General features: G+C 40.3%; 1 protein-coding gene across 1 annotated transcript; it reads right to left on the bottom strand.

Annotated features, from left to right (window-relative positions):
• Positions 1 to 5,577: 5,577 nt before the first annotated feature.
• Positions 5,578 to 9,023, bottom strand: LOC125769187 (chitinase-3-like protein 1). The gene is made up of 2 exons (XM_049437748.1): positions 7,213 to 9,023; positions 5,578 to 7,138 (listed from the first exon to the last, which is right to left on the bottom strand). The coding sequence occupies exons 1-2, from the start codon at positions 7,283 to 7,285 to the stop codon at positions 5,754 to 5,756; spliced, it is 1,458 nt and encodes a 485-aa protein (XP_049293705.1). The 5' UTR covers positions 7,286 to 9,023; the 3' UTR covers positions 5,578 to 5,753.
• Between the last annotated feature and the right edge of the window lie 6,542 nt (positions 9,024 to 15,565).

The raw sequence follows: 15,565 nt of genomic DNA, 5'->3' as shown, positions 1-15,565 counted from the left end.
TATCTTCATGCGATTTAAGTTCACTCTTTATAGCTTCATTCCACATCTTCCAATCTTCACGCAATTTCATTGATTCTAATGAAATTGGATAGTTGTCCACATAATTCATAGCTGATAAAGCCCATGCATTGTAGCTTCCTTCGTAGTCTTTCATCCATACCGGTGGCCGTCGTTCTCTGACGTTCCTCATCTCGTTCTCATCAGTTGTTAGATCTTCATCCCCTGCTGAATTAAATGAATCGTTACCCGAGAAATATTCTGATTCACTAGTGCAAATATCATAGAAGCATAGAAGAAAAGAAGAGCTGCGATCATATTCATATTCCCACATCATTAATTGATCCGTTGGCGTGCGCTAAGAAACATCTAGAGCTTCGCCGTAAGATCAATGGTACCAAACCATTAGAGAAAAATGGATCAATTGAATTCGTGGTTAAAATTCAAAATAATCACGAAACAATTCATTAAGCGTTTGCGCTGGTGTGCTGTTCAAAAATGACTTCGCAGCAACGTTGGAGCAATGTAGTTCTGTTGTCAGTGTATGTAGCAATACTGGACTGATATGGTTATGGATTCGAAGCCTCTAGAAGGATAACATAGGCACTCTATACACTACTCCGACTCAATACGTCCACGTCGTACAGAATGGTAACATATCTCTCCAAATACCTGAGCTTGGGTATACGGGGAAACCCAACGCCTTGCGAAGATGGGGTATATGGCTAAATTGAGCGAAGGGGGACAGCCAGCGTCTGTTCTCCATGTTAGGGTTGGCATAATGTCCCTGCTGTCCTGGCACCCTGCGGGACTTTAAACAGCTAGGAAGCGTAGGCCCTCCGACGAGACAGGGGGATGGAGGAGAGGCCTTATAAGCAACTAACAGGAAAGAAACTAACACATTTCGAATCGGATTAACACATACCATTCACGCACCGAAACAAGGACAATGATTGGAAACTCGTGGCATGGAACTGCAGATCACGCACAGCACCCGGAAGTACCCACATTCTTTCGGACGAGGTGAGGAGTCGCGGCTTCGGAATAGTAGCACTTCAGGAAGTGCGCTGGAAAGGAGCGCTCCTACCGTAGGGATTGCATGATCTACCAGAGCGGTGGATAAAAGGAGGAACTCGATACAGCGTTCCTGGTCATAGGTGCGATGCGAAATCGAGTGATCGGTTGGCGGGCCGATCAACGAGCAATATAATAAAAGAGGACGCCACCTTCGAGGTGATGTCCCTCAATGACCATTGGCTATGACGGAGCAAGCCATCAGCAGCACGGCAGCTAATGGCCGCGTGACACGTAACCAGAAGAAGGAATGGTTTGATGATGAGTGCAGGCGAGCACTATCCGAGAAGAACGCAGCGCGTACTCGCATGCTCCAGTGCGAGACCAGGCAGAACGTGGAAGACTACAGACGACTGAGAAGGCAACAGACCCGACTCTTCCAGGACAAGAAGCGCAGCTTCAAAGAGTCGGAACTGATCAACTGATGATGCAGCTATCCCAGTCGGGGAAACTCGTCAGTTCTACAGGATGTTGAATGCGGCACGAGGTGGTTTCACTCCCATGACCGCTATGTGCCGCGACGAAGGGGGAAATATCCTGTCGGACAGGCGAGAGGTTATCGGCATACTCCTGAACGGAGCAGATGCAGGAGAGACTGAACCAGGCGCAGGAATCAGAGGAGAGCAGTATTACGTCAGCCAGTAGGATGACGAAGTGGCCCCGCCATCCTTGGACGAAGTCATCAGTGGCATCAAACAGCTGAAAAGTTACAAGTCAGCTGGCAGCACTGGTCTGGTGGCCGACCTGTTCGGCTGTAAGGATTTAAGACCAGGAAGAACTACTGGACGATTGGAAACTTGGTGTCATACACCTAGTGTCCAAAGAAGGGCGACAGGCTAGACTGTGCTAACTTTCGAGCCATCACATTCCTGAATACTGCATTTAGAAAAAGTAAAAAAAAAACAATAATAAACAAGTCAGAAAAATTTCAATTATTTGCCAAAAGAAAGAAAACTAATGTATGTAGTTGTGTACGAAATTAAAAATTTTAATATTCTATACGGCCTGAGTTATTACAGTCTTAAGACGAAAAAGTTCCATTCCCCATACAAAATGTATGGCATACCCGTGTATGCCGGTCGTAGACTTCAGGGTGTAAATTTGGTCGTAGACACTGCGGTTAATTCAAAAACAACGGTCCTTTTCATATTTTCTACATGTACACATAGAGGGCGCTACTGTAAGGAGGATTGCCTATCTCATGGGCGCGTTTTATATCGAACAACTACCAAAATGGTCACTAGGCGATCATAGAATCCGGAAGAGCTTTCTGTTACTGTTTCTTTCTGTTTCTGCATATATCTCCAACCTGACGGTCCAACTTGCTCTATGGCGGTCCATCTCGTTCTCCTTTGTCCAGATTAACACAGATTTATTTATATTCATTTTTCATCCGTTTTGTTTGACTATTTATTTATAGATGTCATACAAATATTATAGCTATAATCAGCCCATATTTTGGTTTTGTGTCGCTAATGTTTATGTACCAAGCTATAACAAAAGCGATGGTGTTATGTGTTATCAATCGCGGTTCTAGTGGCCATATTTAGCGTTTACACAAAAATTCCTATTGAGCTTTCTTTATCATCTGGCTATAAATTTCGTTTTCATTGGTATGTCAAGTATAACTATGTCAATTTACGTTTACGCGTTGGTCATCGGTTTTGTAGTTACTGCATTTGCTCAATGCTAAGATATAACGCCTGCAAAGTAGGCAAGATAGTACGAGCTAACAGTAAACGCCTACGAGGTAGGTAAGAAAAGCGATAGGTGCCGTGTCCTGCCTAAAGGCCACGGAGACTTAAACAAGGCAGGGAAAACAAAATTTAAAGAGACCACCATATGACAAGTGGTATGATAGCTACAAGAACAGTGCTATGGCTGGTGGGGAGACCCAGCATTTCAATAAACGATTGGGATTTTAACGGCAGCCGATTGGAGTCAGAAATTCATTTTTCAAATCCATAAATCACCCAGCTGTTGAATCTGTTGTGAGCCCTTGACGGGTAGTAAGCTTCAGATATTCACTGGCGTACTCCGGTGTATTACAGCATTGCCGTTGTATTTTTTTTTACTCTCACCTTTCTCCCCAAAGTTCGGTCAGTTCGGCTTGTCCAACAGCCAGCCTTATCCCCTCTCTTTCCCATTCCTGTATCTCGGAGTAGGCCGTACCATACAGCATTCTTTTAATTATCCTTATTAGAGAGGGTTACTGTGTTTTAGTTCTGACCTCCTTTATATTTAGGTTATGTGGCTCTTTGAATGACTTAATTTTCAATCCCGGAAGGAAACGATGGCTGTGGCACGTGATGAGGATGCCGGACTCATGCCCCACCAGGAAGATGCTGGTCAGCGATCCGTTCGGTTTGGGGCGGAGGGGAGCACAGCGATCTTGTTGGATGCATCAGGTGGAGTCAAACCTATCGGAGATAGGTTGCAGCCGTGGATGGAGGACTGCAGCCCTGGACCGAATTTCCTGGAAACGGATTGGCGTATGTCTTCGCGACGTGCTCGACCTTGAGCAGGCCAGATATGATGTTGATGATGATAAATGTGTTAAGTTATATCACGTGATAAACCTACTAACTTTATACTGTATGTGACATAACAATTTAAATTATGATAAGATGTTTAGCAGACATGTACATTGTCACTTGCGTAGTCTATAACAGTAAATGAGAGACCAAGTGAAACAGATGGTTTGAAATTGAGATTGACAGAAATGAAAAAAGTTCCTTTCGAAGTTCGTATAACAAAACTTTCTGGAGTACGTATACAAATCAGTGCGTTTGACACCTCCAAGCGGTAAAATATATCGAAATCAAGTTCAAAACTTCAAAGCAATTCAGTTGCTAGTATTTTATACACGTTCAAAACTCTTTGCACAGTTCGAAGACTGTAGCTTTTGGCTTCCTCTCCCTTCCCACCTGGTTTGATTTGTTGTCCTGTCCATCAATCGCTACTGGTATCTCCAAGTTTACCAAGTTGGCCAAGTTTAGTCTGTTGGCTTGTCCATCGATCATTCTTGGTTTCCATTCCGCTCTCCCCCAAAGTGGTCTGTTTGCTTGCCCATGGACCACTCTTGACTCCCTTCCCTCTTTCCCATTCCAAAATCCCGGAGTAGGCCATAACCTACAATATACTTTTTCCTGCTGAATCAACAGAACAAATATCTGCGTGACAAGATCGCTACGATACACTACAATTTTGGCATGCTTCATGAATTTGCCACATATATTGCAAAATTATTTTATGTGCCACTGTCCCTGTACTTTAAACACAGGTGCACACCAACTGTGTACCGGTTGGATGTGGCACACGCAATTCGGTTGGGATGGATGAAATGTGTTACAGTGCGCCAGTTTCAGCATGTACAACCTGATCCGACATTGATATACATCTTTTTTCAAGTTTTGAGGTTACGTATATGTCGAACGTTTCGAAAAGTCCCGAACTGCCTTCGAATTCATTGTGAAAATGAAATTATTATCACAATCCTTGTTCATCATGAATTAGCATTTCTGCTATCACGCCACCTATCGGACGCTAGTCTAACATCGCGATTATGAATGCAAAGGCACGAGGCCAAGACCACAAAAACGTCCACAAATCTGTACTTGTTGGAAGAGTTAACATAGACCGGGTGAAGGTAAGAAGTGCAAATATAGAATATAGAATTTCTGATATTATTCGGTCTCCTAGACACGAGCGCCTTGCTTGAATAACATCGCAATTCCCTCCTGTCGTAAGAAAACGTAATGCTAGAAGCATCCTCTATCTATTAATTTCGTAATAAATTAGTGACCGCACATTCCCTCCTTTCATCACAAAAATTTAAAATGATACTTTGAATAAATTTTAGACCTTCAATAATCCTTCTAATTGTAACAAAATTAACAAAACTCAAGGACACCGACTTGTATATTCTATTCGCAGCGCCAAACTCATTTTGCACATTGATGCCGATAATTTGAATTCTGTTATCACTTATGTGGCAGCTGTACCACTTGTAGTGTACCGCTCTGTACCGCACACAATTGCGCATACTTAACTTATGCGTACACTAACACATCTAATACTTCTTCTTCTTCTAATACTAATAATTTAATATTTCTTTATGCACTATTGAACTAATACCTACTAATTAGTTATTAACCTACTCACTAATACACATGTATCGTTAAGTAATTCTTGTAATAAAATCTAGTCTAATGTCAGAACTCAGTCCGATCGGTAGTCCTTGTCCACATTATCAAAACGAAAGAACACGCGCTAAAGTGGTGACCCCGACATTATCTTTTTTTCGATTAACGTAATAAGTGCGTCGTCTTTCGTGCGAGTTTTCGTGTACGCCAAAAAAATGCTAGAGGAAAAAGCTATCCCAACCCCGCCCGCCGTGAGCCCTGCGGCTCAACCGGCTGCTGTTGAAGCAATCCATGCGCCCCGATTGAACCCGCCAAGCATGGAAGACACCAACATAGAGACATATTTCATGTCGCTTGAATTTTGGTTCGCCGCTTCAGGGATTGGCTCAGCGCATGATACGCGAAAGTATAACATCGTTATGGCACAAGTGCCGCCTAAAAAACTGACCGAGCTAAGGTCAATCATCGACGGCACACCGGCGGTGGACAAGTACGCATACATTCTAATCAATGTTGAGTGATTTTATTCAAAGCACATTAACATTTTACATTATAAGGCCAATCGCAGGTTATGGCATCTTCGTTGAAATACAATCCGGATGGGCAATTGAAAGAATATTTGGTACCCTGATAGCATCGATAATACTTATTGCAATCGTACGGATCGCGGAAGTAGCCATCGCGTGTACAAACGAACGGACCAGAGCCTGAAGTTACAGCTTTAGTAGTAGTTTTGGTAACTGGTGTAGGAGTATTCTTCGTTGTTGTGGCCGGTCCGGCAGTAGATTTCGTTGAGACGGGTTTAGTAGTTGTTCTGGTGGTAGTAGCGGATGTAGGAGCATTATTGTTCACACATCCATTTAAGGTGCTCAGCAGCGTAAACTTGGGACCACATATGCCCTTGAAGTCATCCGTTTCGATAGACCATACCATGCCTCCACCAAGTCCGTACTTGGCAATCAGGGCGCACTTTTGTTGAATACTTTGCACAGTATCATAGCTGACCCACTCACCGTTGCCGGAAGCGTAAGCCGCACCCTGTGCCGAGTCAAATTGCTTCTGAGACCATGAGCCTTCACATATTTCGTTATATCCTAGGAATCCGCGTTCTTGTGTGTAAGCACCTCCTGCTCCAACATCGGTAGTAGGTGCACCTACACCGTTCACCCCAGGATTGGCCAATTTGAACGTACGCCCATAGAAAGGAACACCTAATGTCAACTTGTTCGCCGTAGCTCCCTTGCTCAACCAATACCTTATAACGGAATCTAGATTAAGTTGCCGCTTGTAATCCGTATCATCAATTGAACTCGATCCTTGGAAGATTGCGGCATGGTGTCTTGTGACGCCGTAATTACCTTGCATATCGTACGCCATTATGTTTATATTGTTGACAATGCTCGAGATGGCAGGAATGTCGTACGCATCGTTAGCTGTCGATTCTGGGGCCGCCACCGCCACCGTTAGTAGATATTTGTACGGCGCGAAAGCGTTTGCAAGCTCCTGGAGAAATAGCACAAAGTTTGCCTTGTCTGCGGGCGTGGGATATTCCCAATCGATGTCCATACCGTCGAACCGATATTGTTGCAAGAACGACACAGCATTCCTCGCGAAGTTAGAACGCAGCTGCGGATTACGGCCGACCGTCGTAAAATTAGCTGTTCCAGCATTCCAGCCTCCAACGGCGGCCACTGTCTTCAAGGCAGGATTTTTCTGCTTCAGATTGTTAAACTTGCCAATCGTATTCAGTCCGGACGGTAGGTCCAGGTAAGGATCCATTATCCTTATCGTACCGTCCGCATTTATGTCGAAGAAGGCATAATTTAGCTGGGTACATAGGAATGGGTCAATGTCATCCACAGTGAACTTTCCATTTCCCGGCCTATAAGTAGCCCACGTACCGTAGTAACAAACAACTTCCTCTGCAAGTGTACAACCAATCGTTTGTAGTGCTAAATTGGTTTAGAACTGGAAAACTGTATATGGAAATACTTACTGCTTTCGACCGCTCCGATAAGACTGCCCACGGCCACAAGTACCAAACTCCACAAAGTTATGGAATGAACCATTTTGATTGAACTTACCACCACGAACTTGCCAAGTCTGAGATAGCTGATGTACCTTCCTGATGTCAGTTGTACCTTGCCAATGGAGCGATTTGCAGACTTCTTTTATACTTCACCCAAAAGTACGATGATGTATATAAAAACACATATATGGTGCCATATGCGCCAACTGTACAAACGTTCATTTTACCCAGTCGTACATTGTCACTTGCGTAGTCTAACAGAAAAGGAGATACAAAGTGAAACAGATGGTTTGAAATTGAGATGATCAGAAACCTGGAGAACATGATGGAATTCTCTTTCCGATAGGTGTAAACATGTTTGAGCATGAAAGTCCGTAGAACTTTCAATTTTTTTCGAATGTTTCTCAAGCGTTCTGGGCGACGTATTCAAATCAGTGCATATCTTTAGCTACAGAGTCTCCTCGCTTATGCTTCTTTGAATATTATAATGCATTACAGTGCCCAATACAAGGGCTGTATTAGTAGCACAATGAATCGTACACAATACTACAATTTCAGAGAAGTGGAGAGAAATCTCGGAAAAATATAACAACTTAAAAAGCATGGAACCGTTCAAGTGAATTAACTTCCAATTTAAATTTGTCCAACTTTACAAAGTGCGCCAGAAAGTATGCAATCATTCATCATTTGCTATTGTTCGAGAGTGCAACTTTCATTACATAGCATATAGTACTTTTATAAATCATATTGGTTTAATATAGTAAGCATTTATCTTTATTCAATTTTAAATCGTTTCAATTTATTTCAAATCAATGTATACACCAAAACATTTTCATGCTTCTGTAAAATATATTTTTTCCAGCTGAATCAACAGAACAAACATCTGCGTGACAAGGTCGCTACGACGTACTTAAATTTTTGGCTTGCTTCCATTGGCCACATATATTGCAAATTATTTTATGTGCCAATGTCCCTGTACTTTAAACACAGGTGCACACCAACTGTGTACCGGTTGGATATGGCACGCGCTATTCGGTTGACATGGATGAAATGTGTTACAGTGCTAGCGCCAGTTTCAGCATGTACAACCCGATCCGACATTGATATACATCTTTTTTTCAAGGTTTGAGGTTATGTATATGTCGAACGTTTCGGAGAGTCTCGAACTACTTTCGAATTCATTGTGAAAATGAAATTATTATCACAATCCTCGGTCATCATGAATTAGCATTATTTTTTCTGCTGTCACGCCACCTAGCGGACGCTAGTCTAACATCGCGACTATGAATGCAAAGGCACGAGGCAAGACCACAAAAACATTCACAAATCTGTTCGTGTTGGAAGATCTGATGGGGGTTAACATATACCGGGTGAAGGTAAGAAAATAGGCTAAAGTCTGAAACACGACCCCCCCCCACTCACGGGCACTCATTTGAGTGACTTTTTTTCGTGCAGGGTGGTTCGAAATCGGTTGCGTGTTTTTTAATTATGTTTCGAGACACAGACACCTGAGGGCATGGCCGTCGAAGAAGAAAATGTAACAATTGGTGCCATCTATCGACCACAGGTCAAAGATTGGCGATCCGTTGGAGCTTTCGCGAATAGCTCCGGCCACAGACATGGTAGCGATTAGTGGTGCATGGACGAAATGTAGCCACAAGTGCCATCTAGCCATGGCCAGAAGAAAGTGTGGCGATATCTTGGATACCGGCGGAGCTATGGGGCAAATTCGGGCCAAAAATGAGGAAAATTTTACGGTTTCACAAACAGCGTATGGAACTTGGTTCGTCGATGAATAAATCATTTTTCACTATGCGAAAACCTCCTTACAATTTAATAGTAATTGTAAAAAAAATCAAATTCAGGCCACATTGCATAGTCTCCGAACCACCCTGTACGAAAAATAGACACGCAGATGAGTGACCGTGAGTGGGGGGGGGGTCGTGTTTCAGACTTTAGCCAGAAAATATAGAATGTAGAATAAAACATAGCTCAAAACTTGTATAGCTGGTGTTGCTTCGCCTCGCAACAGAACAATTTTTTCTTTTACGCGGACCTTTTTTTACTGAGACTTTATTTAGCTATACTTAATCTGAGTTATGTATAATAGTATGGTAGTATGATAGTATGATAGTATGATAGTATGCTTTTAAAAGCGTCTTACCTAATCCACGTATGTTTTACTACTGTCCTCCAAACAGCTGATCGGACGGCGCTCTCGTCTGACCCTAACTGACCCTATTCCTTATTCGTTAAGGTTTTGGACATCCTGTCTACTCACTCCAGCGCGGTTGTTATCTCATTCCCCAAAGCGGAGCCCAGCGCCATCTAGTGATACTTAGAGTCAATCTGAATGTCGATCGATTCGATCACCAGATGACAGCCGCAAAACATCAACAACCGGAGGAGCAACAACAAACGTTTGACATCTCATCCGTGCCAACAGCTGTTATTGGTAAACTTATATAATTGGACATAGCTGGTACTATTCGTTCCCCTAAACACGAGCGCTAGGTTTGAATGTGTTGTGATGTATGCATAAAGAAAGGCGACCCGTACCAGTCGATGGTTCTAACACAACTGACAACTTTATTTCATATGATCTATAAGTTCAATACATTGTCAAGGTTTCCATAAGTAAGGTGATACTTTGATATATATTTCAACACCCCTGCTCAAAGAATCGTCCTTTACTTCAATCCTATTTTAAGCGCTAATCTTTGAAATTCAGATGCTGACAATCCCTTCGTCATAATGTCTGCCAATTGCGATTTTGAAGGCACATATACTGCCCTTATCTTGCCTTGATGGATTTGCTCTTGAATGTAATTGTATTTAATGTCTATATGTTTCATGCGTTTGCTTTCTATTTTTCCTTCTGTTAGATGTAAGCAAGATTGATTGTCTTCGTATATGGTTACTGTGGAAACATTTATACCAATATCGTTCAATAATCTTCTCATCCATACTGCTTGAGTTGTTGCCGTACAAAATGCTATTAATTCAGCTTCTGTGGATGATAAAGCTACTGTTGACTGTTTTCTAGTCATCCAACAAACAGTTGCCCCATAAACACGCACTATGTATCCACTAATTGATTTCCTATCATTAATGTTGTTTCCCCAATCTGCATCACAAAATATTTCTAATGCATTATTATTCTCATTTGCAGTGAATTCTAATCCTCTATTTACAGATCCTTTTAAATATCTTAAAATCCTTTTTAAATATTTCCAATGCTCTTCTGTAGGACAACTTTGTAATTGACTAAAGAAATTAATCGCAGCGCATAAATCTGGTCGCGATGTATGAGCCAAATATGCAATACATCCTACTAATTCTCTATACGGCTTGTCTGTTCGTTCTTTCTCTGTACCCTTATATAATTTCAAATTACACTCAATTGGAGTTTGAACCGGTTTGCAGTCTTCCATTCCAAACCTGCATAGTAATTTATGTATATAATCCTTCTGTGTAATTCTCATTGTTCGCTGTTCAATATCTCTTTCCACAAACATTCCTAGAAAGCTCTTTATCTCTCCCATATCTGAAACGGAAAATTCCTTTTTAAGACAATTCTTTAATATTTCAATTTTATCTAATCTGCTTCCAATTATCAATATGTCGTCGACGTAAAGGAGCAAATGAAATAAGTCTCCTTGATCTGTTTTGCTATATAAACAGTGATCGTTCTCGCTTCTTTTGAAATTCAGTTTTGTTATAAATTCATCAAATCTTTTGTTCCAAGCTCTTGATGCCTGCTTTAAACCATATAGCGATTTTTTTAAAATACAAACTTGATTTGTTTCGGATAAATTAAGTCCTTCTGGAGGGTACATATAAATTTCTTCTTCTAAATTTCCATTCAGAAATGCAGTCTTTACGTCTAATTGATGAATTAATAAACCTTCCTTGTTAGCTATGGCTAATAAAGTTCGTATTGTATCCAGTTTTGCAACTGGTGCATAAGTTTCCTCATAATCATAGCCATATTTTTGAGAACAGCCTCTGGCAACCAATCTCGCTTTATATCTATCTGGTTCGTTATCAATTCCTTTCTTGATCTTAAATACCCATTTACAAGTAATAATTCTTTTATTCAAAGGTTTTTTACATAGTTCCCAAGTATGATTATCTTCATGCGATTTAAGTTCACTCTTTATAGCTTCATTCCACATCTTCCAATCTTCACGCAATTTCATTGATTCTAATGAAATTGGATAGTTGTCCACATAATTCATAGCTGATAAAGCCCATGCATTGTAGCTTCCTTCGTAGTCTTTCATCCATACCGGTGGCCGTCGTTCTCTGACGTTCCTCATCTCGTTCTCATCAGTTGTTAGATCTTCATCCCCTGCTGAATTAAATGAATCGTTACCCGAGAAATATTCTGATTCACTAGTGCAAATATCATAGTTCGCTTGCAAAATTTCCTCATCATTTTCTCTCATTGCTGGTGTATGAATTTCTTCAATCTTTTGATTTTCGTCACTTATAAAGTCATGTTTATAATCTAATGTTCTAATAAGTCACTTTGTGATGGATTTTCTTCATTGAATTTCACTACACGAGCTATTTGAATTTTATTATTTTTCCAAACCCGATAGCCATTTGGGGCATATCCTACGAAAATCGCACGTTCGTTTTTTTCATCTAACTTCTTTCTTAATTGTTTTGGTTTTTCTATGAAACATTCACTTCCAAATATACGCATATTCGACACGTCAGGTTTTTTACCATGCCATTTCTCATATGGAGTTACATTCTTGTTCAATGCGCGAGTAGGACTTCGATTTATTTGATAAATGGCCGTGTAAACTGCCTCACCCCACATAACTTTAGAAATGTTTTTGTAAATGAGCATTGCACGCACCTTCTCGATGATCTTTCGATTGAGTCGCTCACTAACACCGTTTTGCTCTGGCGTATAAGGTACTGATGGTTGTAAAATTATTCCTTTGTCTTTACAAAACGATTTGAAGTCCCTATTTATATATTCTGTACCATTGTCACAAATAAATTTTTCGATTTTGGTACTGAAATGTGCTGTGCACATTGCTTCATATTCTTTGAAACAGTTTAACACTTCACTTTTTGATTTTATTAGATACGCAGCAGATAGGTGGGTATAATCATCCGTAAAGGTCACAAAATAATTATTTCCATCCCATGTTGAGGGTGTAATAGGACCACAAACATCACTATGAATTACTTCGATGGGTCTATTTGCACGTTTTTCTTCTCGAGACTTAATCGTTTTTCGCGGTTCTTTTCCAAGTATACAGGATTCGCATAATTTGTTTGCACTATCACTATTTGGTTTTGCACTTTTGATGTTTATTCCATTGACCATTTGTTTTGCAATTAATAATTCTAAGTTTTTCTGACCAATGTGCCCATATCTACAGTGCCATAACTCATAGTCTTTTATAACCGTTGTTACTCGTGCACAATTTGATAGTACATTTAAGTTTACTTTGTACAATTTGTCGATTTTATTACCGGTCATCACTATGTCACCTTTTTTGTTACGCACTTTCAGTTCACCATTTCTAAAAATCACTTCGAGTCCTGATAAGTCCAATTTTTGCAATGACATCAAATTGATAGAAAGTTCTGGAACGTATAGCACATCGTTAATTTCAAACTTCGTGTTTTCACTGTATCCTATTATCGTTCCTTTTTGTCTGGCCATTAAATTAGAACCGAACTTTGCTGTTCCAATAATTATCGGATTGTTCAAATCATAAAGTGCAACAAAAAGGTTTTTGTTCCTTACCATGTGATCCGTAGCCCCACTGTCCATATACCAATCGTCATTGTTATAGCCACTAACAAGCGCTACATTGTTTGCATTTGCTTTGTTTTCCGGTTCCTTAGAACTTTTCTCCTGTAGCAAGCGACAATTTCGCTTTATATGTCCGGGCTTCTTGCAATAGTTGCAATTTATTGGTCTTCTGTTGAATTGAGCTTGTAGTGCTCTGTCCATGTTGCTGTATGTGTCGTCCCGTTCTTTTAGCCTGTTGTGCTCATCCATTATTCTTGTTTTGACCGATTCCAGAGAAATTGAATTTTCTGGAGCACTATCCAGGGCTGTAACCAATCCGTCAAATGATTGAGGTAGGCTTCGCAGAATCATGCAGATTTTAAGCTCCTCATCAAGCTTGGTACCAGAAGCGTCTAGTTTCTCAAAGTATTCTTCGAATTGCTTGATGTGTTCAGCAATGTCGCCGTTAGAAAAATTAGTAGCACATACTTTTTTTAGATATGATACTCGCATCGATCGTGTTGTTTTCTCGTGATGGGCTTTGAGTGTATCATATACCTCTTTGGCATAATGACATTTTTTTATTATAGGTAATTGGTCATCATCCACCAAAAGTATTAGCGTGGCCTTCGCTTTGCTATCGGCCTTAACCCACGCTTCTGTTTTCTTCTCTTTTTCCGGAACAGCATTTTCCACTGCACTCCACAAATCCTCCTTTAGGAGCACCATTTGGGCACGAATTTTCCATGCTAACCAATTATTATTGTTTAGTTTCTTTACACCATATTTTTCTTCCATTTTTTTATGGTATTAACTGCACACGTTTGAAAACGAATTATTGCGAATTGATCTGTTCACTTTCTGTGTTGGGTAACTGGGCCCATAACCTGTTGTGATGTATGCATAAAGAAAGGCGACCCGTACCAGTCGATGGTTCTAACACAACTGACAACTTTATTTCATATGATCTATAAGTTCAATACATTGTCAAGGTTTCCATAAGTAAGGTGATACTTTGATATATATTTCAACAGAATGACAAGGATCGAGACGGATCGCAATTCCCTCCCATCGTAAGAAAACGTAACGCTAGAAGCATCCTCCATCTATTAATTTCGTAATAAATTAGTGACCGCACATCTCCTCCTTCCATCACAAAAATTGAAAAAGATACTTTGAATTAATTTTGGACCTTCAATAATCCTTCCAATTGTAACAAAATTAACAAAACTCAAGGACACCGACGTGTATATTCTATTCGCAGCGCCAAACTCATTTTGCACATTGATGCTGATAATTTGAATTCTGTTACCACTTAAAATGTTTCCCGTCTCATCGGTTTCAGAATTCTCTTTAGTTCGTATTGATCCTCTTGCACAAATCCTTTCTTATTAAATAGTGATCTTGGTGTCCTGCTAGGCAACATTCCCAGCAAAACGTTAAAGATAAAAGACTAACGAGTAAAGAAAAATCTGTTTAAAATTGTGTGCTGTGTGTTCACTTGACAGGGCTTTTCGCTTTAGCGTCGAAATTATTGCAGTAGCTCCTCACAGAACTGTTATGCAATTGTATTTTAGCAATCTTGAGAAGGGATGAGATCTACAAAAAAACATTAAACTATGACCAACAAATATTTATTTTAATTCCTCAGTGTAATTGACAAATTGACTAGACTATGTTCTTGATGACGGATCTTCAGGAAAACTTGGAACGTCCGGGTGTAACTCCGAAGTTACTCAACGTTTGATCTTCGTTCTTATTTTATGCTGCACTTTAGTGGTACTTGTACTGTCGAGAGGCCAGAACTGGACTTCTGTTTAACGTCGGTTTCATGATATTTAAAATAACTTCGTAGCGATACAGTCAAACCGCGGTGGAGTTTCAATTAAGCGAGTGTAGTTAGTTAAGCGAGAGTCGTACCGGACTATTCATGCAGAAGCAGAAACTGATAAATGTGCTGATAAAAAAAAAACTCATTCATAGCAGTTGTCAAGCGCATCCAGATTCAACGTTACGGAGTTATGGGGATATGGCAGTGTTGAACGAGGAATGTACATTCAAGGTAATGATATCCGCAAGATGTTGTAAGAAGAAAAAACAACGGCTACAATTTTTCGTGGCGAAGGGTGCAGAATTAGCATTGCTAAGTTTCCAAAGAATTTATCAAGGATTTTCCAAGATTAGCAATAAATCCGGCGAAATTTAAAATCGACGCAATAGTTGCTTCCAAACAAATCATACATACCCAAAGCGTTTGAGAATACAGTTAGTGAAAGAATGTCAGAGACGGAATAAAAAGGTATTATTGAACATGTAGATAGCCAGGACGCAGAAATATCCTTTGGTACAATCAGCAATGGTTCTTGTAGCAAAAGAGGACAACATTCCAGAATCGTAATAGATTCTAAAGAGGCTAATAAGGCTATTATAAGGGATCTTTATCCAATACATTCATTGGAAATAATTTGGTCTAATATTCCTTACAATAAAGATAGTATATTGTTTTCCAAAATAGATTAAAAGGACGTGTACTTTCACGTCGAGTTGTATGAT

Source organism: Anopheles funestus, chromosome 3RL (genome assembly GCF_943734845.2).
Source record: "Anopheles funestus chromosome 3RL, idAnoFuneDA-416_04, whole genome shotgun sequence".
Taxonomy (NCBI): Eukaryota; Metazoa; Arthropoda; class Insecta; order Diptera; family Culicidae; genus Anopheles; species Anopheles funestus.
This window is presented reverse-complemented; position numbering and strand designations above follow the sequence as displayed.